Consider the following 26314-nt stretch of genomic DNA (forward strand, 5'->3'; position numbering starts at 1 on the left):
TTATTTTGTTCCAGTCTTAGAGCCGTTGGGAGTTTGTTCCAGATATTAGCGGCTGTAACAGGGAAGGATCTTCCTAGTCCGTTTGTCCGTTTGTGTGTAATGCTGTTCATTTGGATCTGATTTCCTGGATGCAGGGGTCTGCTAGGGGCGTATGGACAGATCAGTGTTTTCAGATAGAAAGGAGCTGTGCCAAAGATGCAACAGTGTATCAATGTGCTAGATTTGAAAGCAATCCAATCTTCCACTTTGAGCCAGTGTAGGTCCCTTCTACTGACTGAGATGTGTTCTCCTCTTGGAATGTTTTTAATGATGTGCACAGTGCTTTTTTGGATTGTCTTGACATTTAGTCAGGCAAGTGGTGTTTGCCCCTATAAGTATCGCGCTGCCGTAGTCCAACCTTGAAAGTATGGTGGCTCGGGCAATGGTGGCGCAGTTCTCTTCATTGATCAGAGGCCTGATGTGTCTAAGCAGGAGTAGATGATACTGAAAATGTGTTTTTATTTGATTGACATGTGTTTCCACGCTCATTGAGGATTCCAAAGTGATCCCTAGGGTTTTTACTTTGCTTAGTACTGGGATGGAATTAGTCTTGATATTAAAGGTGGTAAAGTCTGTGCTCAGTTTTGCGCAAGCCTGCCAGGAGCCGAAGAGGAGTTCATTTTACTGCCATTTAGGCACATACAGTGCATGGTCATCCATGCCTCAATGATGTTGTAAATGCCTGAGATTTTACTAGAGTCCTTACAGTAATTGGCACTCAGCTCTAGGACCAGCTGAGTGTCGTCGGCCTAGTTAGTGAAAACCATACCGGTGTCTTCCAACAGGGCACAAAGGGGTTGATGGTATAGATTGAAGAGCATGGGTGACAAACTGGCGCCCTGTGGTACTCTGCAGCCAATGGGAGCCAAAGACGAAAAGGCATCCCACCAGTTGATTCTGGACATTCGGTTGGCAAGGAATGCATTTACCCAATCGACTGCCCCCTTTGAGCGATATCCTGCCTGTTCGAGAGCTTGCTGTAGCTTGTCGTGGTCCAGCAAATCAAAAGCGGCAGATAGATCAAGCAACATCCACATTTTCCTTCATCCATTATTGTCAACGTGTGGGTCTGCAGGTCCATGAGAGCGGTCTCTGTGCTATGGGCTTGCCTGAAACCTATTGGTGTTTGTGCAGGATATTCTTATCCTCCAGAAAGCGTTGGAGTTGCCCTATAGCACACTTATCAAGAATTTTCAACAGGGTGGCAATTTTTGATTGGTCTAAGGTTACTTCGATCTTTGGAATCCAAACCGGGTTTTTTAGCAATGAGGTAACTGTCACAGTTTTAATAGCTCCGGGGATCTGGGGATGTAGCTCTCTCTAAAGGAGGCATTGGCCATGCGGGTAAAGAAAAAAACAAACAGCTGTTGATGTTCCATTATGATCCTTGAGGGGGGGGATGTTTTCAGCGCATGAGGTTGGTCACATTGTAGCCAACAAGACTCTCATATCTGAATTAGTGACTGAAGGAAATGCAAATCTGTCCTGTTTTGGTAGCTCAATATGGTTTGTTTGGGATCCTACCGTTGGGTCCAAATGCGACAGTGCCAGACTGTTTTTTTTCTCTTGCTTTCAGCATTTCCCCTTCAAATGCATTTTGCACCTCTACACAATTGGCTGCCATGGGCTGAATGGTAATGGCCAGAGACTTTGGCTTCTGAAGTGATCTAAGAATTTCAAAGAGTTTCCCTGCAGAATTGTGTGCATTATTTGTTTGATCATCATAGAAGTCTTTCCTTGCATTTAAGATGTTAAGCTTGTAGGTTCTTTCTGCCACCTTCCAGTTATTTTTATCGAATGCGGCAGATTTTAGCCAGTTGTCCGCCAGCTTCCTTTTGTCCTTCTTAAGGAGTTTAAGGGATGGTGTGAACCATTTCTCGGGGCCTGAATTCTTCCCGACCAGTTTGGACCTGATAGCAGCCAGTCTGTCCACAAATTCCTGAAAAGTAGAGGACAAAGGAGACACTAAGGAATAACATGAGTCATTGTCCGAGGTATGGGCAATAAAACTCTGTGTACTAGTGCCAATGTTAGCGGGCAGGATTTTATTATTACTCCTACTGAATACTTTTTTGGGGTTATTGGAAATCCATGGTAGTGGGCCATTTAGAGAGACGTGGAAGCCTATGCAGTAATATCGGACTAGACACAAGGCACAATATTATCGATGACAGTGTCCAAGGTTTGGAAACGAGTATGGCATTTTTGTCCGAGGTGGGATCTTTATTAAGGATGGCATAATTGAGGTTGTTGAGGGACCTCTCTAGGTCCAGAGCTTTCTTGTCCGTGGCATTACCTCTCCATTGGTTCAGGACCCCCGGAAAAAGAGTGGAATGTTTTGGTTCGCTAACACCACTCAATAGTCTAACCCACTGCTCATGGAAATACTGCAAAAAGAGGGCTCTACAAGCAATGGAGTTGAGTAGAAATGATATTTCTGTTCTGTTTATATAGGAAACCCACTTTCAGAAGTGGAAAGTATCCGAAACATAAATGGCATGGGGGGGTCAGACATATTGGGCTTCTACAACAAAAAGATGTAATGGTGGGGGTGTTTTGCTTTTGTAAATACTGACTCTGGAAAAAGTGGAAGCATATAGAGATTTGGGAGGTTGTTTGTTGATGATAAAACGTTTTTTGATGGAAACTGCTGATTAAGTTTGGAATGATTTATGTACCAAATAAGTGGCCTGTATCATACTTGGCTGTAGCTTTCAATTTGCTTGAGATTTGGCTAGAAAGGCTGACAGTTTTGGGGTGAGATTTCAATAGTATTGTTAACATATACCTTAATGACTGTCACATAAAAAGGGGGTACATTAGCAGTAAGACAGAGAGGCAAAACATTTTCCTGAAATTTTAAGGCTGTAATTCTTATCAGATGTGACGTTTTAAGCATCCGGGGAAGAAAGGATTCACTATTTACTCAAACCCTCATCAAATTCGGACTAGGATTGACTGTATGCTTTTGAGATTTGGCACAGAATACTTACCCTCTGATAGTGCTACACAGGTGCTGGGTTGGACTGATCATGATATGATGAAATTAAGATCGCAGATGGCAATGTAATGATACTTTGCTTCGACACTTGAAAGTGTGCGAGACCATGAGAGAACCCATCCAATTCTTTTGGGATGAACATTTCAAGGGTGAGGTCCCATTTGGTATGGTATGGGATGCTGTAATGCAGCTTTCTAAGGTCGTTTTATTGCATGGGGGACATAATTAAGAGGGAACAGGATTGAATGAGGGGAAGATGATGGGGGGGTACATACATGAGGAGTAAATAGCATTACAAGAGGAGCATAATCAGACTCTTATCCTGCAGAAAACTGTCAAAAGGTAGTAACTTCTGGCTTTATTGCTAGATGAAACCTATTTTTTAAAAAACGATGATTTTTAAAGCAGTAGTATTGTGAGAAAGGAGATAAACCAGGAACATTGACTAGAAAAGGAAGGCTGCAGAAGATAGATGGGAGGGTGCTGAAACTGGTTTCTGGGGGGTGGGAAGGAGATAATAAAACCACAGGAGATTGCAGACTGCTTTGCATAGTACTGTAGGAGCGTATACATACGGGAAGTGGAAGATCACTGAGCGAGCACTAGGCATTACCTTCTGGACTTGGGTTTACCCCATCTCCAAATGGTCCACGCAGAAGAACTCAACAAACCTATTACCTTGCAAGGAATACAGGATGCCATTGGTTGTCTGAAAAGTGGGAAGGCCAAGGGGAAGATGGATTTAAAAACACATATTATGAGGTTTTCTGATGTAGCTGAGCTGATGTTGACAACAGTCTACATTAGGATATTGGAAGAAGAAGCGATCCATGAATCTTTTTTGGAAGCTGTAATAGTGGTGATTACCAAGGAAGGAAAGGACCCTGTAAATTGTGAATTTTCTAGTCCAAGTTTATTGCTTAATTTGAATGCAAAGATATTAACCATGATATTTGTGAGCAGACTGGAGCTTGTACTCCCTGCCCTCATGCATACGGATCAAGCCGGGTTTGTGAGGAATAGGGAGGCATCCGATAATATTGAAAAACATTGATTAGATGGTAATAGCTAAGCGGGACCTTGCGGGCCCAGTCATGATATCTGTAGATGCTGAAAAAGCAATTGGCTGGGTCAGCTGGCAATTTCTGAGAGGGGCATTCTGGGAAGTGTGTTCTGGGCCTCACTGGTTGACATAGTTTGAGGCTGTATTCCCCTCTCCCTCGGCTATGGTGCCAGTAAACAGTGTTTATTCTGGATTTTGTATTCTGGGCAGAGGAATTGAGGCAGCTGTGCCCCCTATCAACCTGTTTGTATGTGCTGGTTATGGAGCTCTTGACATGTGTAATAAGAAGCATTCATATGATGGAGGGCATCAAATTGGGAAATAAACAATACAGCCTTGGGCTGTTAGCTAATGATTTGTTAGCCTACTTAAAGAACCTGCTTACATCCCTGCCTGAACAGCTGTGAGAATTTGAATTTTATGGGACTCTGTCCTCTGTCAACATCAAAACTAATAAGTGCATTTTGTCCCCAACTGGATTAGTAAATGAAGATCTCATTGGCTGATTGAAAAGGTTTGGCTTTCCAGAGAAGCTGGATATCTTGAAATATGTAGGTGTCCAATTGACTAGTTCCTTGGGGGGCCTGTTTATTGCTACGTTTCTTCCATTAAGAAAAACGAAATTTGACTTATAAAAATGTTCAAGACTTTCCATATCCTATTGGGTAGGCCTGTGTCAATCAAGAGGAATAGTCTCCCCGTAATTCCAGATGTTGCCAATCAAGCGTTCAGAGGAGTGTCTACAGAATAACAAAAACTACCCTGAGATTTCGTTGGGGTCGCAGAAAGTCACGTATTGCACATATAATGCTTTTTCTCCCAAAGGAGGCAGGTGTACTATCCCCATTTTATTAATTGTCAGAGTGGCTCAATTAAACTTAATAGCGATTCAGATAAACAACGCTTATTCTTAGACAACTGGTGTTGGCTTTACGTCTCAGTTGGAATAATTATCAAATGGATCTGACAGGACCCAGTTTTATGGGGGGTTGTTTTAGAGCCTTGGAGGCAGAGGCGTGACAGATTTTTGTAAAAAAAAAAATGTTTTTAATCAAACTAGGCATCACCTCTGAGAGGGCCATTGGCCTCTCCTATAATAGACCTTCTAGTGGACCCACTGTGATTTCAGGATTGTTTTGAGGTAGGACTTGAGAGAGCTAGGCAAATGTGGTAGAAGGGAGCTTTTAAAATGCTTGTTCAGTTAGCAAGAGGCCTGGGCGTAGGTCAACTGTCTGTGTTCAAGCATTCGCAATTGAAAGGAATTCTGACATATCCAAGATGGGGAGACACACTCGTTAGCACCCGGGGCAGGAGAGACAACCAATCCTGTTGCTCTGATCATATGCTGAGTCCCACAATCTCAGCCTGCGTTCCAAGCAGCCTCATGTTTGCTTCCCCCACCATGCCACCTCCCCCACCCGTGACCCTCCCTTCCAGTGTTCCGATCTCTTCCTATCGCACCTGCTGCTCCATGTCCTCACTGTCCGCCATGGAAATGGAAGAGGGGCTCTGTATGGAGCTCCATCTTCCATCTCCACAGGGGCCATCTTGGGTATTTTTTTTTTTATGAAGGTGACACTTCGAGGTGGTGTCCTGTTTATTCACACAATATACATTGCTGTTAGCACCCCCCCCACCCCCCCGATTTCCTAATTAAAAACCCAGGAAGCTAATAACAATAAGCACTCGTTCTGGGAGTGTCACCGGCTGGTAAAAATGCTGCAACCCAGTGTTAAGGACCTCACGCTTGGCACCCCAGGCCATTACCAACCATTGAAGCCCCCAGAATGGGTGCTTACTGCTTAAATAGAGACCTAACTGAGTTTTAGAAACGCCTCAACACCGCTGTCCAGGGAATTGATTTCCTCTATGTGCGAAGAGCTCATTAGAACTCCTGATTCGGACAGAATCAAGAACCAAGGCCAATGGGGGAAGGATCTGAGGAGGGATGTATTTAGTGAATTGTGGTACTTACTATGTGACAGAGTAATTAACACCCCTTTAGCATCTCAATACAAGATGTATGGTATCAAAGCGCTGCATAGGTTGCAGATCCCACAGTCCAAACTCTCTACGTTGTTTCCTGGAGTTAGTCCTTGGTATTGGAGGGGATGTGAAGTGGGGGCATATTTCCATGTGGTATTATCATGGATGTGGTACTATCATGGATTAAGGAGCTGGATGGAGTGGGGGCAGCAAATGGATGCCACTTTGGTGTGTGGATTACAGGAACATGAAGGCAGATGGATTCATTTGTTGCATACAGCTTATTGCCTTACTACCTTCTAGCAGCAAGAGCTTGCCTACTGCGCATAGTGACCTACAAATCAAATAAATAAATCAAACTGCTGCCCATACCATCAGTTGAATTGTGCTCTGCACTTTGTCGCACAAATGCTAAAGGCAACTCAAGTTGTCCAATGTTACATGTGAGTAGTCCATCCAGTCCAGATTTCCTTTATTTTCTTTGCATTCTGGTACCTCTACTTCTGGACTTCCAGCGGAAATGGCATACTGGATGGCTACAGCCATGCAAAGAAGTCATTAAAATGGGGGTATGGTGTGGTGGAAACATATTTCGGCTTCAAAACCAGCAAGGTAGTTGTGGGACAGTAACTTCAAGTCTGAGAATGCAAACTGCCGTTGACTGACCCGTAACAAGGCTTGAAGCTTTGCAGGCATGCTCTCTGTAGATGCCATGCCTCTCAACCTGTCGAGACTCCAAAGCAGTTGTGATGCATCGTTTTGGGCTGGTTGGAGCCCCTTGAAGTATGTGGAGGAGTATGGGGCCTGCTTTGAATGTGATCTGTGCCCATAGTGGGTGATGCACATACAAAAAGGGGTGATCGCAGCAGAAGGACATATGTCAAGCATTGGACACTACACCAGCCCTGGCCTGCCTCACCCTGTAGGTCTGCTACATGTAGATCAGCATTTATATTGGGAATGTCAGACCTCATTATTGTATGAGAGAGAAAAATGGTGTGGGTTCAAAAAAGGTAGAACATCTCATATCTTCCATCCGACAATGCAGTAGCTCTGGTTCTGCGTGAAATGAGTCTAACTGGAGAAATTAAGTTGAATAACAAAAGTGGCCATTAGTTTCAGAACATAATGTTCATATTCAGAAAGGACTTTTCATGTTGACTATTAGTATGAGGCTGAACAGGCCCAGTTGTACCATTTCTCTACCCTGCCAGCGGGTAATCCCATCCTAATTATACCCCCTAAAGTTTCTGGCTAAAATATGCCCTTGGTAGTAGGTTATAACCCACTAGACCGGGCCATGTCCTCCTTTGTTTCCCAATAAGTAAAGGGGATTGGGTCGAGTAGGTGGTTAATTTTGGTAATTAAGGCTTTTGCAGGGGTATAGTGGCAGAATGTGTGCGTAACATTAACAGGCTCACAGTTTTTATTCTATCTGCATGTCACTATTGGGTGTTCTGATTCATTGATATAATTGTTTTATTGACCTCACAATGTCAACAAATCATATCTTTCCTAACAAGATTCAAATCTGTGACTTGGACACCACACACACGCATCTCTGCAGCAGGACCTCCACCAACTGAGCTATGTTGCCATCACAGTCTTTCATGTTAAGGTATATGCGCTTTTATATACCTGAACACACCAAACTAAGGAATCGCTATATGATATGTAGACTTATGTTTTATTTGTTGCCAAGATTGGCAACTTCTGAAATAGTTCATAATGGTAAAATAATGTAGGTCGCTGATCCCTTCCTTGCATTGTAGTGTGGAGACTGCCAGCCACATTTTCAATCTAGCTTCTTTGCTGGCTTGCCACCACACATTTTGTAGATGTACCCTTTTGCACTGTCAAAGTGAATAGAACCTTTTTATTATCCGGTTGTTTTACTTTGTTGTTTGGTGATTTGAATGGTCGATATATTGAACGCATTCTGCTGGTGTAGCTTACAAAAGACAATCATGCAAAAAATCATGAGCATTGATGTAAAACTAAAGATTGACTACAGCTAGGTAGAGGTATGGGGTCATTACGAGTATGGTGATATTGCCAACACAAACGCTGATATACCCGTCTATCGTTACTGCCACTCATATCGGCAGTGAATTCACCACATCCCAAGTGTTCTAACGTGGTGTTAGTCCCTATTCGTTATAGTCCGACTCCATTGGAGACTTGGCCCTATTACTGGTGGTGATAATTGCACTGGGAGTAATTCCTCCAGTTTTGGAGGTAAAGTGGAAATCATGCTGGAGGTATTTCTTCCACTTGGACTCCAAAACTCATAGTATGACAGTGCAGTAAAAGTGGCAGCAATTCTGTTACCACCATTTGATCACTCCACCTTACCCGTAAGGACCCTCATAGCCTACTGTCTAAATTAGAAACCAGGAAACTTGGCCTAAAATCCAAGCTTCTCCACTTGACCAAAGTATGTGATTCTGGGCAAAACATTTAGCATTGCAGTGCCTTTGTTTCCTTAGTGGACCACATTGGCACTACCTAAAAGTGATTATTTTAGGTGTGCACTACACAAAGAGATTCACTCATGAATGGCTTAGCACACTGCAGTGGTGTAACATATAGCTAATAATATTCACCATTGATATAGAGCGTTCCGCAAGCTGCAGTGCCCCTTACGTCCCACAAAACCCGCATTCTGAGCCACGGTTCTCTCCAAATATATTAAGTGGAACAAATGACGCAACGGCGTCAGTAATCTACATGTGGGGTGGTTGGGGTGGTGGTTTGAGAGTGCAAATGAGAATTTTGTGTAGGAGAAAAGAGGCTGTGATCAAGACTGAGCGCCACCTGTAAAACAAAAGATCTGAAGACCCTGTAAGCTGTTTTCTTGTCTGTAACCTGAGCTGTGAACATCCTGTAACCGCTGCGCCCTGATACCTGTGTGTCTGGCACGCATTACAAATAATAAACAAACACCGCAGCCACAGTAATCCATAGCAAGCACATAATAAAGTGATGGTCCCCAAATCTCTGTGCGCTCGTCTTTAGTTGGTGACAATGCATAGTTTTTTGTGGGGCAAAACTCATAACCACTGTTACTCTCCTAATATTGTTGACTAAGTAGGTGCCCGGTGCTCACCTTTCCCTAGAAATTACATTTCAGGCTTTTTTTTTGCCATTCTGCATCAAAGCCGCTTTCTGTGGCATGTATCCAAAAAAAGTTTTTTTTAAAAAAACCTAGACAATGGAATAAGCTGCGAGCACAACGGTTATAAAAAATAAAAATCCTTAATGTTTAAGTGCAAACATCTGTGCAGCATTGAATGCACATTCTGGCCCTTGCCACTTTAAGAGAAATTGGCGCAGTAGTTGAACAGGGGCTTGCATTTTAGACTGTTCATTTGCCATTTGCCACGGAGGAGCTCTTGAAATGAAAGACCAGCGTGCATTTAAGCAATGAACCTGAAATACTTGTGTTTTGCCCAACAGGTAGCTGAGAAACTCAAGGAAGAGAGCTGCGGCAGTATGGCAAGTACGTTCTCTTTCATGACTGTATTGCTAACATATGAAAATAACAATTTTCCGGGTTGAGAGTTCCTGTTGTTGACCCTAATAAACAATGTTTCTTTTTTGCGAATGAAATGGCACTGGTGTGGCCAATGTCCTTTACTAAGAATATAAATGTCCGTTAGGTGGCACTGTTGAGTTCTGCTATAGCCAATCCTTTGCAAACGGCCGAGTGCAGAGCACTGCTGTGAATGCCGGTTTCTGCCCATAGCAAATCACAAACTGCACAGTGGTTAACTTTAACATGACCATAGGCACATCAGTGTACTATTATTTTCTCATCATGGATTTCACCCTCTACAGAATGCTTTTGATTACACGCTGTTTGTTGCTAGGTCTGGAAAAGATCAGGGGCTAAGTTAATGTCCGGACTGGCGGGACTCAGGGCAATCTAGCATTTTGTTTGTAGTACTTGAGTTTATATCCTGGGCTACAACCAAAAGACCCGGGGCTATAGCCCCCTCAGCCCCCCTCTAGCAACGCCACGGGGCGATCAGCTGAAATTGGAAGCAAGGTTCCCAGCGTGGGACCTTTGCTTTTCACGACTGGAACAGCCATCCTGGAAGCCTATGACTGTGGAACAGAGCCCTGGGTCTGGGAGGGATTGGGGCGGGATGGGGCTTTACAAATTATGACAGAAAGGGTAGATCCTCTGTTCCAAGAAGAAGGGATAGTCCCGTATATTATTGTAATTGGAGCGACTGCAAACTAGCGGCAAGCAGATGGTAAATGGGCATCGTTGCACGGGGATGCCATAATATGTGCTTTGATGAATGGGGTAGGATGCTTACAAATCCTTCTTGGATGTAAACCAGGCATTGGAGGCCTGCCCCTTTACATGCACATAGTGTTCACATGCCGTCAGTGCTTTAAGTGGGATAAAAAATCGAGGGGGAACTGTGAACAGTCACACAACATTTGTGAAGGTGCCTTCAACAGTGACCTCATGGTCATCGTCCCATGGACCTGGAGATGCCATGCCCACGTGACGTCCTTAAAACAAGAAGTATCCTCGGTCACCAAGCTCAACCTGGAATGCCCAAAATCCAGAAACCATAACTTCCAAAATCCATCTACTGATCGGTAAAAAAACGTGAATCAGAGAGGCACTTGAGACCTGGGAAGAAGAGGCCTGTAGAAAATTCTCATGTACGTTCCTAGGACCAAGAGGGGCATCGGAAAACCTATCCCTAGCACAAGATTCCCAACTTTGTCAGAAAAAAGGGAAATCTCTTTGTAAGCAGGGCTGCATATCTTCTGCGCGCTGCACTACGCGTTGCACTACGTATTTCAGGCCCTGTGTTGGCCCAGCGAGGGACTCTGCATCATGGACGCCCCATGCAGCAAAGCGGATCAGCGGTTTCCTTGCCCAAGGCCCCAGATTGAAACCTCCTGCTGATACCGTAGCTGGCAGGCGAGCGCCGGCCCCATTAAAGGGCCACCTAAAAGGGCTTTGCCCTCCCCTGTCTGGCCATGTTCAAGCCTGGGTAGGCTGAGAGGCCCCCCTTCTCTTCCCAGGATCACAAGGAAGGGGCACACTGCAAGTGCCTTGGAGCACCGGCTAAGCGTGACCCCCCATCCCCTAATCCGATGCTAATGCTCCCATTGCCTGCTGCCTGTCACTGAAATATGGCTCTGTAGTCTTATGGTCCTTCTGCCCGATCCAGTATCACTTCACTACACATTGTGCCTAAGTCCACATGTGTGTCTTCCTTTTTGGCCCTACCCCACGCGGCATGCTGTGAGGCTCTGACTTCCTCCATACTCCACAGTTCTACTCACCTCTTGTCACTGTCCTTCACTCCTTGCCACATACTCATTGGCTACCACCTGCCTTCCAAGTTGCACTGCACCTTTCTAACTGTTCTTCTCCGGCACTAAATTGTTTATCCCTTTCGACTCAAGTGCCCCTGCAGTTGCTCTGCTATCTGCAACCCCCTTCTGGTTCAACTACTCATCTTCATAATAGCAAAGCCACCCTATCGCACTGCAGCGTGTGTAACGAGCATCAACTCTTGTTTGTTCTCTGTTGCATTGTACTGCTCTGCTGCAAAGCTGCACCTAGATTTACCTTACCCTGCTTGCATATGACTTTGAACCATAGTGACTGTCTGCTCCTGACAATTTCGTGCATTGCTCAACTTTGTGGCCTTTTTACCCTATTTTATTAAATCGAAACTGGGCATTCTGAACTTGAGACTGTGTTTAGACATAGGCCTTTTCAGCTGCAATTTGAAAGTCTCAGATCTAGGTGTGTTTTACATGTATTTTTGACTCAGATTGTGGTGTGTATTACATGTATTTATGGCTCAGTCTAGGTGTGTTGTACATGTATTTTCTAGTGTGGTTTACATGTATTTTTGACTCTCAAATATAGGTGTATTTTAACTGCATTGTGTGCTAAATGGTTTTCGAATTGGGCTCCCTCTTGCTCTGGATGCCTGTTTTGCACCTCATATCTACTGGGCCTCCTGGTGAGTTCTATCGTGCACCCTGCCTTTTCTGTCCCTCACCCTTTATATCCTCCTAATCCCCTTCCTCCCCTTTCTTTCTTTGCCCCCATGGTGCTCTCCATCTCTCCTATGTATTCTAACTGCTTCTCCATCACTTATCCTTCCTCTCTTTGGAAGTGTGGAAGGAAGACATTTAAGAAGGCACTCCTGAGCTCAAACCCTGGTCTGCCCATTGCGGACACATACATAAGTCAATGCTTCCTCCAGACAAACTATTGTAGAGGAGGTCCCAAATAAAGCGTGCACTCCCATCACTCATTTTGAAGTACCAGGAACATTCACACCAAAATATGTGACGTATGATGAGTAAATAAACCAGCAGAGAGCCTCAGTAGGGCTCTGCCCAGTACCTATCAGGAGAGCAACACCTATTGAAGTACCAATAACCAGACAACCATGGTCAGTAAGGGATCCATTGAGAAAACCCTACCAACAAATGAGACGAAATGAAGATTGCCTCGGTACCGTCCCGGAAGAAACCAAAAAGGTCTTAATGGAAGATGAATGGTGACGTCACGAGAGCCCGGACGGACTCACAGATAGAACAAATGACGAACCAAGAATGACACAAGGAGACGAAACGCCACGAGAAAAGAGATTGTGAGGTTAAAGTGATAGGAAGCTATCAAAGTAAAAGAGAGTTAAGCTGTAAGCAGGATGAAGATATTCAACCAGCTAACGCCTGTACATATGCTTGAAACCGCAAGAAAGCTCAGAAAACAGTGTGGCTTGCTATGCTAAGTAGAATAATAGTGCAGCAAGTGCCATTGTACATAATCTACCTCAAAACGAAGCACATTATTGTAAGTGCAATTCCACTTTACACAAAAAGCAGAATCAACTCAGGTTACTAGAGGCCAAACAAGACAAGATTCATATTCTAGCAAAATGAGAAGAGACGGCTGAATCAAAACTCAGCAGATGCAACTCATGCCAAGAGAGCCAAGGTCATATCAATAGAATGAACAAACAGTAGCTACATCTAATTGAAACTTAAGAACAGGATATCCTGTCTCTGAAAGGTCAAGATAAGGAAGCGGAGGCAGGTGGCAAGCCGAATAAGAATTAAATGCACGAATCAAGAGAAACTAGGAAAATTCACAGTGTCTGCATCACGTGACCATCCGAGCGAGGAGAAGCACGAGTTCACACCTGCGTGTGGCATCTACCCAGGAGAAGATATGGGAACTTTCCCAGACAGAAGATGCAGTTTCGAGGCCAACCATAGTAACATAATTGACACATTGTTGTTGATGTGATGATTGATTGTAACCTTAATTGGAGGAAGGCTCGGTAGCTGAGGGGGGCACCCTACACCTGGCTGACCATTCTGCACCATTCTGCGTGCTGCTAAGTAAAGTGGAAATGTATGCATGGGGTTGGTGCCAACCCAATCACAATGGCTCACACAATCTAGGGTCCTATAGTAGTAGAACCAATGGGATGTCGTACTTTTAGTGATGTCTAAAGTAGTTATTTTGAAGGAAGGGCTTAGACGCCCACCTGACAGTATTTACCCAATCCCCTCACTCCGTTACCATATACAGATGTTGCACCTATATTAAAGTTACCTTTTCCGAACCGATAGAAATGCTTATTAACTTTTGAATGTTACACGTCACTTATGACGAATTTTCAGTATAAATGATGTGTTTTTATGAAGTTCATTGGAGTTGAAGCGAGACAGACTATCACATCACTGCTGATTGCCATGACTCCCTGTTTTTTGTGCTTGTCATTAAACAGACTCCCTTTGCCAAACCATTGAGTTGTCCTTATTGATTGGTGTTGGAGTAATAAATCTGCACCCCCCCCATCCATCTCAAGGTGCAGCTATCTTGTCTTAAAGTACTCTTGGAGCAAACCTCAGCCATATGGGCTGGCCGGGGGTCTCCTGACTACACTATCACTGACATTCTGACATTCTGTTTGCTGTTCCTTCTCCTGACTTATCAACTCTCTACATGGTTTCTGTCCTCTCCTCTTGTTCTTCCTCATCCATTAATGGTGGCACCAGATGGAAAGTGCTCTTGGCTCACTTTGCATCTTCCAGGTGCATCATTAATGTCTATTGCAATGCCACTATCATGGTCAGGGCTTGCAGCCCAACCTCCTCCTACTTCACAGACTTATTCTGTCTCTTTTCAACTTCTCCCAACCTCTCCTGCCTCCCCACCTTCTCCCATTCCCCCCACCTTCTCCCATTCCCCCCACCCACAGTGCTGGCATCCCATCCCTGTGCCCCACCTTGGAAAAAATGTAAAGGGGGCAGCCAACTTCACTTAGTTACCCTCCATTCTCACTCTGCTGTCAAACACTCCTGACATCTTTCTCCTTCTTGAAGACCTTGACATTCTTGCTCTCACTGAGACATGGTTGAAGGCCAGCTCTGTCACTGTTTATGACACACTTCTCCCCGCCGGCTACAAGATCCTGTCCAATCCCAGACCTTCCCGGTTTGATAGCAGACTGGCTCTGATTTTTCCAGAGTGGGTTCCTGCCACCATCATCCCCATTCAATCCTACTCATGCTTTGAATTCCTCGTCTGTAGGCTGTCTCTCTCCTACCCTCTCCCTTACTGTTGCCATCATTTACAGGCCCTTTTGTCCCACCCCACTCTTCCTCTCAGAATTGGCAGACCTCCCCTCCTCTCTCCTTACCTTCTCTCCCAATTGTCTCTTCCTTGGTGACTTTAACATCCATCTGGACTCTCCGGATGTGACCACTGTACTCTTTCGCAACCTCAGTGACTCTTTCCCTCACTATTCTTTCCTCTGTGCCCAACCCACACTGCCGGGCACATCTTGGATGCTCTTATCACTACTGACATCCCTCTCTCCAACCCTCTTACTACCCCTCACATGGTCTGATCACTCTCTCCTCTCCACACACTTTGAGCTCCACTGTCCCCCCATAATGCCTCTGCCCGCACTGCCAGTTTCCTTCACTGTCATTCGACCGATGAAACGTCTGTCAGTCACTGCATTTGCCTCTACCTTCATCCCTCCTCTCTTCCCTGAATTCGACTCTCCTTCGGACTCTGCTCTGGCTAACCTCCATTTCAAACACCTTGGACATCCTTGCCCCTGTCATGAGGATTCGTATGAAGCCTGCCTCCAAATGCAACTCTTGGTATGACTCCGACTTTGCAGCTTTGAAACGCGAGTGTAAAGACGCTGAGTGGAAGTGGCAGGCCTCAGGTACATCCTCTGACAAACTGGCCTGCCACCTGCTTCAAAGGCAATATCGTCTCGCCATCTGCTCCAATGAGAGGATTCCAAGTGATAATGTCCCCGCAAAAATGTCACCATGCAAATCAATCACATATATATAAATATATATATATGGTCACCTATATAATGTCGACACAAACCTTTCCCGGCGACATCATGTACGGTAACCATATATATATAGGGACATTATTACCTGATGCCAATAAGAGGGTCCATGCTCAAGCCTGTATTACTGGAGCCACCAATAACACGGCTGAACAATTCAAAATCTGCAAGGAACTTGCCAATCCTACTGCAGTCTCCATCTCTCCTCCTTCTTCCCGGGCTCTCTGCGCTGCATTGGCCTCCCAGTTCTCCTCTAAAACCCATGATATCCTGTCCTCACTGTCATCTACTTCCTTCTACACCCGCCTCCACACTTGCCTTCTTTGACCCTCCTCTTCCCCCAAACTCTCCTCATTCTCTCCAATTGCATTGGATGAGGTCTCTAGAGTAGTCCGCTCTGTGACAGTTTCCTCCAAACAAGTGCTCCTCTGCTCTTCCAGAACCATCAAGTACCACATCACCTCTCTTGCTCCAGCCTTAGCTGACCTCTGTAACTATTTCCTGCAACTGGCTCCTTCCCACAACCGCTCAAGCACTCTCTTGTGAACCCTCTCCTACAAAACCATCTGACACTTCTTGCCCGGCTAATTATCGCCCCCATCTCCATCACCCCTTTCTTGGGCAAACTGATGGAGAAGCTGGTCATCTTCCAACTGACCCTCCACACTGAATCGGCTGGCTGCCTCCATGTCTGGTTTCGGAGCATCCAGGGGCATGGAATCTGCTCTCCTGAACACCTGTGGAGACCTGCTCTTGAACCCTCCATCCTGGTCCTCCTCGCTCTCTCTTCTGCCTTTCACATAGTCAAACACTCCATCCTCATAAATACTCTCCATGATACCCTAGGCAACTCAGACCGGGCGTGGTTGACCTCCTTCCTTTCAAACTGGCCCTCCCAATTGCAAATGGGCCCTTTCCTCTCCTCCACCTCACTCTCTACCTGTGACGTCCCTCCGGGCTCTATCCTCTCACCATGGCTCTTCAACATCTGCCTGGTCCACTTAATCTCCACCTTCTCTTCTCATTTCCATTGTTATGCTGGTGATGCACAGCTATCCTTTTTAAGCTTCCCTTCTCTTCCTACTATCCTTCCTCTCTCATACTGACAGCTATTCAAGCGTGGTTGCTAATGATCACTGCTTTAATGCCAGTAAGACGGAGATCCTTTTCATTGGGATGCCTGCTCCATGCTTCCCCCCACTCTCCGACCGCCCTCCTTGGAGCCCCCCTACCCCTTGTGAGGCAAAAATCTTGGGGTCATCTTTGACTCCTCTCTTTCTCTCCACACATCACAGAACTTGCCAAGAAGTCCAGTTTTCAGCTCCACCTCCTCAGAGGCATTCTCCCTTTCCTCGCCTTCCCCCAGAGAAGCTCAACATCTCCAAAGGTCTGGTTCTCTCTATGGTGGAATACTCCAATAGCCTCTTCCTCAGTCTGCCTCTTTCCTCCCTTCGCCGACTTCAACTAATCCAAAATAGGGCTGCAAGACTTATCCTTGGCCTCAAGCCCAGGGACCACATCTCTCTAGCCTAAAATCTCACCACTGGCTCCCGGTGACCACAAGGAGCATAGTCAAGACCCTCTGCATCATCCATAAGGCTATCTGGGGCCCAGGACCTCTCTACATCCAGTTTCTTCTCCCTAAATACCTCCCTGCTAGAGTACTCCGGTCCTCTAGCTCCAACTCTCTGCAGCTCAGACGTTTGTCCAAGCAGAGAGTGGGAGGTAGATCCCTTTCCTCGGCAGGTTCCTCCCTCTGGGACGGCCTCCATCCCCTCAGACTTGAGCCGTATCTTCTCGGCTTCTGAAGACTTTCCTTTTCTCTTCTTCCTTCCCTCTCCCCTCCTCTGCTAATGTCCCTCTGCCACTGAGAATGGTGCCTGGTCCCTTCTGAGTAATACAGGGGCCAGACCACCCCTGACCAGTCTCTCCCAGTATACCCTACCAGCACTTGCCCTCAGACACCCCTCCCTGGACTAGCTTGAATCTCGTCCATCCTGTCCATCACACGTATCTGCCCTTTCCTTTTTTTCCCCTGGCACTTGCCCTCATTGTCCCCCCACCCCAGCACTTGCTCACCGCCTTGGTCCCCACCCTGTTGCCCTTCACCCCCTCCCTTCCTGCTCCCTTTGTCTTTGCACTTGCACAGTAGCATTGTCACAAGACCGATATAACATCTTTGTTGTGTTCTTTTTCCTCTGTCTCCCCCGGACCTCCATTTCTTGTCTTGTGGCACCTGGAAACACTTGTGCATAGGTGCCATACAAATGCCCAATAAATAAATAACCGATCCCCCTTTCCTACAGAAGGAAAACTTGGACTGGTGTAAGTCACGTTTGCTGGCTTTGGCCCCGGAAGACAAAGTACCCCACAGGATTAACCTACGCCCCTATCCCCCACACTCAAAATGTCCTGGGGAAACCACACACAGTCTAACCAATGGGGAAAACTTCCCCACCAAGCCACAGCCAAAAGAAGGGTTTCTACAACCTTCCCAACCATCGCGGGACAGTTCAGCACTCACTTGGGGCTACATCAAAGGTCTGGGCAAGACCTGGAGAGAGCAACTGCCACAGTTCCAGTGACGAGAACATTCTGGCCTTCAATCCAACCTGGTGGCTGCCCTTTTTAAAGACAACTTCAGGGGTACATACATATATTCCTCCGGCCACTGAACTTGCTCGGACCGTCACATGAACCCTCTATCCAATCAAACTACAATTGTTTCAGCAAAGTCCTTGATAAGAACCAGCTCCCAGCACAGCAGTGGATGGGAGGTTTTGTGCTTCAGGAGGTCTTGAGACTGGGAGAGACGGGGGAGACTGGTTGTGAGAGCAGACAGAGCTTGGGCAGAAGGAAAGAGGCCAATGAGAGGTTACCAGATAGTAGATGGGGTGGCTGGATATGGTAAAATAAGGAGCATGTGGGGAGTAATGAGGGATGCAGAGGATCAACAAAGTTTAAGGCAGTTGGTAGGAGAGCCAAAAGAGGAAGGACAAGAGGCGTGTTAAGTGCGAGGAGGGTGGAATATATTAAGGAGGAGACTGGGAGTGACCTCAAAGGAGACAAGGAGGGTGGAATAAGAGTTGAGTAGGAGACTGAGAGAATGTCTATTGGAATTGGAGGAGAACCAAGGGAAATGAAAAATGGAATATTGCACCCTGAGCCAAGTGGGTGGGACAGAAGATTGGGTGGAGGTATGAACACACGGTGAAGCATCAAGATGTGTAAAGGAGAAAGCGAGAAGAAGAAAGTTGAAGAATGGAAGAAGAGGTCCTCATAGGCATATCTGTTGTGACATGTTGAAGATCTAGATACGAGGGGAGAGTGTTGCACTAGAACCATGACCCTGATAGACAGACTATAGAGCAGCTCTAGTGGCCAACCTCCTGGCGCAAGGTGATGTTACACCACCCGCTCCTGCAATTGTCAAGACCAACTGTGCAGACTGATGTCAGCCCTGAGGAGAGATGAGGTGGGTCTCCCAAGTTTTGAGAATGAGAAGTTGAGGAACTGACTGAGTCGCTTATAAGGAAGAGTGAACGAAGGAGAATAGAGAATATCCTGATATAGGTCCTCTGAAATGAGAATGATACATGCTATACACTTTTGTTTAGAATTTGCGTTTGAGCGGCAAAGATGAGACTTGTTTTAAGCCCAATGGGCTTTGAATCAATGCTAAACTATTTTGTGCAGGCTTGGGGAGGACACTCAAAACCCCCTCCCACCATCCTGACACCTTAAATAAAGCATATGAAAATGACTTATGTTGTGGTTGTGTCCTATGTAATGTGTATTACAGCTCTCAGGAGTGTCTGGCACAGCCTAAGAATGTTGCGATGGGACTTTTAAAAAATAAGCGTGGCTTAACACACCAGGTCAAGTTTTCATACCTATTATTGAAAAGGTGTGCTAAATATAATAAATCTGCTGTCACAAAATCAACTCGAATAAAAATACTAAGACACAAAATTGAATCAAATCAACATCCATCAATTCAATTTCTAGTCCCTCACCTATTTTGAAGAAAATCCAAGATTCTGATTTACTAATTAATTGTAGTTATTGAGTCAAATGACAGGATTTCAACATAATCATCTGTGGTAAAAAGTAATATTCATTTCTTCACTACAATATATTTTCCCTTACGAGAATCATCATATCATATCATATTGAAGATGTGAGTCGGGTTGATTGTGATGTCTACTGTGCAAGAGCAGTAGCAGTCGCTCATCTTGTCATTGGCTTTTAACTAAGAGGTGCCCCCCCCCCACAGCGGGCCCTGGTTCGAACAATTTCTTAACCCTGCCAGGGCTGAGCCCCAGCCCAGTTAAAGCCCTCAACCGTAAACATGTTGGTCTCTCCAGCCAAGAAGTTAAATGAATATTGCTTGCTAAATAAAATGGGAGGAGCTGCAGGGGGAAAGAGTTTGCAACGAAAGATCCCACCCCAGTGTTGAGAAGCAATGTAGACAGAGCTGCGCAGTCGATTCCAAAAGGGCTACCATATTTCTGGTTGGCCAAACGATCTCCAGTCTTGACCCTTTGTCTCCACCTAGGGTGTTTGTGTGTATGTATAGGTGATAATGGGCAAATGGTTGCCCCCAAGTCCCATAGACTAGGATTTAAGGAACGCAGCAGTCTGGGCCCCAGGAGTGAGGGGGGTTGTTAGTCAAAGGGCTAATGCAGACATATAAAGTCCTGTATTATGAAGGTTGGACCATTATAAATCCCCTACTACACTGGTTCTGCAATAACCTCTTCTGTATGACTCAAGGATCAACCCCAGTTCTTGAGGAATTCAGTAACACCCCAAGATCTGTCAGGCCATTGCTTCTTTCAATACAGGCCTAACCATGGAAGGTGTTTCAATTTGCTTGGACAGTCAGTGGCTATAATTACTGAGATCATAAGACGTCTTCCACAGCTGCAACTAGCCCTTTGCTGTAGCCTTGCAGTGGTGAGAAGAGGAAGGTGAACGCAAAGAAACTGTTGCAAATATGACACGTAAAATAATGTTGTACCAGGTTGGCAGTTACCGAGCAACAAGATAAAGTTGCTGTGGCAAAGATAATTAGAATGTAACCAGTATCTTGGAAAATTGATCGTTCTAGCATCAGCGGCTTACTTACACATTAATTTGAGCATAATAACTGTTAATGATTTAGTTAATGGTATTTAATATAGTGCACTAAAAGCAGTAATCAAATTTAAAAACAGTAATGGTGAATGCTAGCATCCATTTCGGTAGTAGCAGTCAATATGAAGCAAGGAACGCTCAAGACGAGAGAGACATTTGCAAAGGAAGTAAATGATAGGAACATTCAGAAAAAACAGAGTGGCTCTAGACCATAGCTTCAGAAATTCAAATACTGCTCCATTAGAAATCTAGGCAAAGATAGTGATGCCTAGCCAGCAAATCAAATAACATATTGGCACCTTTAATATAAGCCAAGTTCAAAATTGATTGATGCACGCAGAGGGCAAAATAATTCTCAAAGAAATGGAGCACCTGTTTCAGTATGCAAAACAGGGGGGTTCTGGGAATCTCTCTACCGGCCTCAGTCGCAGGGGAGACTCCACCAGATTTCTTTAGCTCACTATCCCTTTTTACAGAAGAGAAATATCCACAAAATATCAGTCTTTGTCCTACTCAAGGGCAGTCGAGCACTGAAATGCTAGCCAATTCTCTTCTGAACAAGGGTACCAACAGCAACACCAGACATGTGTTTCGGTCTGGCTGGGCCTCATCAGTGAGGTGGAGCTGTGCCTCTCTAAGAACAGTGAGCAAGGGGTCCACGTCTGGATTGCCCTAGTAATTTAGGGTGAGACCTAAAGTTACTTTTTAATAAGCAAAATAGGGGGGCACCTGTTTTCAGGACATTTTCCAGAAGTCATGTGCAGCTGACCACACTTCCCACCATTTGCAAAATGGAGTTCCAGTGGTGTAGTTCAAATTGATGCAGGAAGTAAACAGAATGTCCGGCAAGCAATCTCTTGAGAGGAGGTGTAGAAGGCAATCTGGCACGTAAGATTTGCCTGTTTATAACTCCTTTTTAGGTGCAGTGAAAATAATGGAAATCATATTCAAATCTAAAAAGCCTTATTTTGGATTACACACTATTTTTATAGCCTATTTACACATATGGGCTACATGATGCTTTGGTCCAGCACCAGGCCTGGATGAACTTTCAGGGACAAACTGCGAATCACCAGAATTTCAGGTGATTAGGCCAGGATGAACTTCAGACACACTTTAATTGTTTTTCTTTGAAGTTAAACCACAAGACTTAAATGGGGACATGTGTCTGGAGCTCTTGTTCAGTCTCATGCAGCTTTCAGAGAGGCAGACATACGAAATGTATGGATAGGTTAATAAACTGGAGGATATTTAGCAATTTAAAAGGAACAGGCATAGGGAGAGGTAGTGAGTGACTGGGGATTCTGTTGGAGAGATTCAGGGTTTTGTGTACACAGGGCTTTGTAATGCACTCAGTGATTTGAAGAGGACAAAGAATACAAGTACTATTGACAGCGATTGAAGGAGGGTGACATACCAGTCAGTGTCTCTCTCTGGAAGCAAATAGATGAGGTACATGCCATCGAGTGACATCTGGTAGGAGATGTGGGAGGAGCAGGAAATCCCTGAGGCAGCTTTTGGGGAGACATGCTTGCCAGATTCTTTCTAGGAGGGAGCAGCAGAAATTCCAGGAGGCAGGTGACACACCAATTTGGAACAACATAACACCCAAACCAAACAGAGGCTTACTGAGACTTGCTGCTTGTGGTCCTTTCTTTCCTCCAGCAGCAGCGCTTGCTGTGTGCACTGGGAAAGCCAGAATGATCAGTGCTCAATTGAATCCATCCTCATACTCTAGTTCAACACCCAGTCACAAGTCATTCTGGGGTACGTGCAACTGTACAAGTAAATGCATGCGTATTGCATGACAACGAGGCACACCACCAAGATGAACAGAGGAAGTTGAACATTCAATTCCATCCACTCTCTCAGGGGAAGAAAGGGGAGGTGTTTGGATATTATCTCCCAAAGATCAGGTCAGAACAACCCACAAAGAAGTTGAACATTGGGAATTTCAAAATACCAGGTCTCTCTCTTCGCTGCCCCTATCCACAGAATATTTGGAAAATAATAAAGATTAGCTCGATGATGATCTAGACAAAGATTATGATCCATCAGAGTCCAGACAGGAACATACATTCCTGCTGGAAAGCAGAGCTACCGAGGAGTATGATGAGGATGATATCAGAGATGCAGAGGTTGTAGTTTTAATAGCTTTTCCCTCACAAGCCTCCAGTCTCTTTGAGAAACAGTCTTCCTGTCACAAATCAGAAGGTAGACCACATCATCATTATGTGGCATCTTGAGCACCACCAGCACACCCACCACCAGCTCCATCAAACTAACAAGACCGCCAACCTGTGTGCAAGCCAACAACAAAAGTTAAGTGTGGCAGTCCTTCACAAATAATAAACAGCAACCGGTTGTGACCAGTTGGACATATTCCAGAAATCAGTATATCAAGGGAAGGTGGGGATGCACATGTATACCACATCTACGCAGTCCTATATGCTGCATCATCATGCAAAGGTTTGAGAAGGGGTCAAAAGATCTGAGGTGCATTGCCTCACACCAGATCAGGCAAGCACCATACCTGCAACAGTCCACTCATTTGCCCATGAAAGTATTGCATCTGTATAGTCATTCCTGCTTGTGACTGGGACACTAAGCCTTTGCCCTTTACCCCAGGGGCATCTACCAGTTATCCTCCATTGCATCAGACCAGTGTTGTGGAATTGTTTGAGCTTTGAACAAATATAACAAGTCCCCAGGTAGACCGTGCCTGCTTGATGCTAACCTGGCTATAATGTTGGCAATAGACCTCTTGCTGTACTCATTTGTTGAAAACCCTGGATCCCATTGGCTTATGGGAAAAGCTGATCACTACTTTAAAATCTTCCTGGCCAACAACTCTTCTCTTGCAGAGCAATATGGAAATTGCCCAACAAGGTTATGGCTACAGTTGGCCAAGTACAGCAGTTCACGGGACACAAAATGTACTTCACCATTGACATATGATAGAGCATTGAATAAATGCCTGTCACAACTCCCGGGGTGGTCTTTGCTTCCTCTACCAGCCAAAAGGAGTCTTGGAGAAATTCAAGGGGCAGCAGGAGCATGCCGTTCCAAACCGGACAATTCTGTGCATGCAAGAGTTTCCAGGTCGAAGCCATATGGAAGTAGACATCTGGGAAAAGGTGGGGGGCAGTGGATAAGGACTCATAGTTTGCATTTGGTCTTTGTTACAACAAACAGTGGTTCACATGGCGCTACTGCCTTAAAATTGGCAAGACAATGCCCATCCCCTGCTTTGCTCATCTCATGATCACATGATTTATCAGCACTTGTAAACCTGTGAATGAAATGGTCGCTGTGACAAAGATCGGCTGCTATTTCCTGCAGGCATATGCCAAAATGCACTTTGCCAACTGCAAGTGAGCCTCCATTTGTTACTGTGAAACCTGACGATTTCAGGTGCCACCCGTTGGAACTCCACTTTGCACATGTTCTACAGTCTGCAATAGCATTGCAATATCACAAATTACCGAAACACTCACAGCAGAGCTCTAGATGGGGTATTATTAGTTTTGCCTATTAGGTGGCATTAAAGCTTCACCTATTAGCCAAACCTATTGCATTGCAGTACAGCAAAGGGGGAGATTGGATATGAGGAGACGGACACAAAGGTAAAGTTTTCTCAAAGTTTGCCATTGTCAATCGATCAATTCAAACGTAAAGGTTTTTGAAAGTACTCTTTGTGACCAGGGTTGGGCTCTCTTCCCCTGGATCAATTCAGGAATACTTTGAGCACAGTTCTGAGTCAACAAAGATCTGTTCAAGGTAACACAAAAAAAGTCACTTCATCCACTTTGTCTTCTTCCTTTTGACACAACAAATTTCTTTTCCTGGTGTGTTTGTTCACAATTCAAAACCACTGGTGTTTACCACAATGTCCTTCTTGGAAAGGTAAATGTCTTTCTTTCAGAACACAAGTTAAAAACCAATGCAATTGTTATTTTCAGAATGTTCAACAATTATTAGCATGTCACACCTTCTTCAAATGAACACATTTTGTCAGGCTACCACAACAACTACTCTTTGTGATTCCACAGCTTGTCAAACAAGTAATACAGTTAATAAGTTCTTTCATTCAACAAAAGGTTTTTCCTCCAGAACCTTTGGCCATAAATCTGCTTCTTCAAAACATCTTCTTTCCACTTGTCAAGATAGAACTCCCAGGCAGGTCAAGGGTCGCTAGCAGTTCGCGAACCCAGAACTCATGGAAGGATTAACTCCTTTCCTTCCCAAAAGGAACGCAGGCCCAGACAGACAGCAAGTTCAACCCGTGGTTTATTACAGCCAAAAACCAACAGTGATCAGTACATGGAGGTAAAATCCAGGCACATCTCAGAGAATTCTGTCTTGGAGGCCAGTTTTGTAGTGCAATGTCATCAGCGTGACATCACAGTCTGGGCCCGTCTCCAGCAAACCCATCGAGAGAGCGGATTGGCTGTTTAGTGGTAGTTCCCCGCAGTCCCTACATCTGTTAGTTAACTGGCTCTCCCATGTCAGGTGTCAGGTCTGGACCATCCCCGAAAATTGCTACTTCTACAATGTTGCAGTGAACCACCACAGACTATGAGAGTGCTCGTTCTCATCATGCAACATTCAGCCTCTTCTGTAACAATTTTGTTGCAAGCCATTGTCTGGCTCGTGAGACTGTCCTTCTTTCCCAGCTGCTAGTACAGTTTATCATCAGCTTGGCTGGTCATGTGTCCAGAGGCTGTGTTTCTCTGCTCTGCATTTCTGAATTAGTCTGGCTTTGTGGGGAATTATTTGTATTTTCTGTGCTGGTGTTACTGCAGTTCAGGAAATGGAATGTATCTTGGTGGCCTTGGCAGTGTGCCTTGTCCCACATGGTAGCTGCTCCTGTTTGCTCTGAATTCAGCTCAGCTTTTACTGAGATGGTGGTGGCCTACTGTAATTTCCTAAGCCATGGCACGGCTTCTACTGTTTGTGCTTTCCCATAGTATCCATGGATTAGTTGCTTATGGCACTGTCTGGCCCCTTGGGTGCTCCTACAGTTCCATAGGCTTAGTTGCATCTAAGTATCTGCAAGCCTGTACACTGGATCTCTTGCTTCGTGCGGTTTCTGTGCTGCTGCAGCAAGCGAATGACAAAATAAACGTGGAGACAGCATGTATATTTCTCTGTCCTCTAACTCATAGAACTGTACGCATGTGTTCTTCATGAATTTGTGTGTGAGGTTGTGTCCCGCTGTGCGGATGGCACGTGCTTCATGGCTAATGCTGCTATGTCATGGTGTCTCTAAAGACTTTGAGCATGTCTTCTTTGCGCTTTAGTCGAGGCTGTCAATTGAGGTGTCCTTGACTGCTTCTGGTGACTCCTTATCCACTCTAGGCAGTGTAGATACTGGTCCTAGGCTGTAGGGTTAGCAGAGTGGGTACTTTTCAGTATATTTATCAAGCAGGGGAGCAGTGGGGGTCAGTCCTGCGTGGTATGAGTGGTCATGATTCCTTCGGTTCTTTTTCCGCTTCGTGTGTCTGGCATGGTGGGAAGCCAGGATCGTTTTTGACCTCCATTCTTCAATTTATACTCGCCTAACCACTATGATCCCTTTGCTGGTATACTTGCCTGCCACGAAGAAAACTTCTACAATTACAATCAAACTGGATGGCAATATTGATTCCAAGATTCTCCACCAATCTCTCGGATGGTTGAACAATAGTTGCCTTT

At 45.2% G+C, this 26314-nt stretch overlaps 1 protein-coding gene across 2 annotated transcripts in view; it reads left to right on the top strand.

Moving 5' to 3' along the window:
• Positions 1–26314, top strand: part of PRRG3 (proline rich and Gla domain 3) — a 315859-nt gene that overhangs the window by 194964 nt on the left and 94581 nt on the right. For both annotated transcript variants that reach the window (XM_069613049.1, XM_069613050.1), the window contains one exon: positions 9549–9591. In XM_069613049.1, coding sequence (XP_069469150.1) covers positions 9549–9591 — 43 coding nt within the window. The remainder of the gene's footprint in view (positions 1–9548; positions 9592–26314) is intronic.

Source organism: Ambystoma mexicanum, chromosome 5p (assembly GCF_040938575.1).
Source record: "Ambystoma mexicanum isolate Mex_15411 chromosome 5p, UKY_AmexF1_1, whole genome shotgun sequence".
Classification (NCBI taxonomy): domain Eukaryota; kingdom Metazoa; phylum Chordata; class Amphibia; order Caudata; family Ambystomatidae; genus Ambystoma; species Ambystoma mexicanum.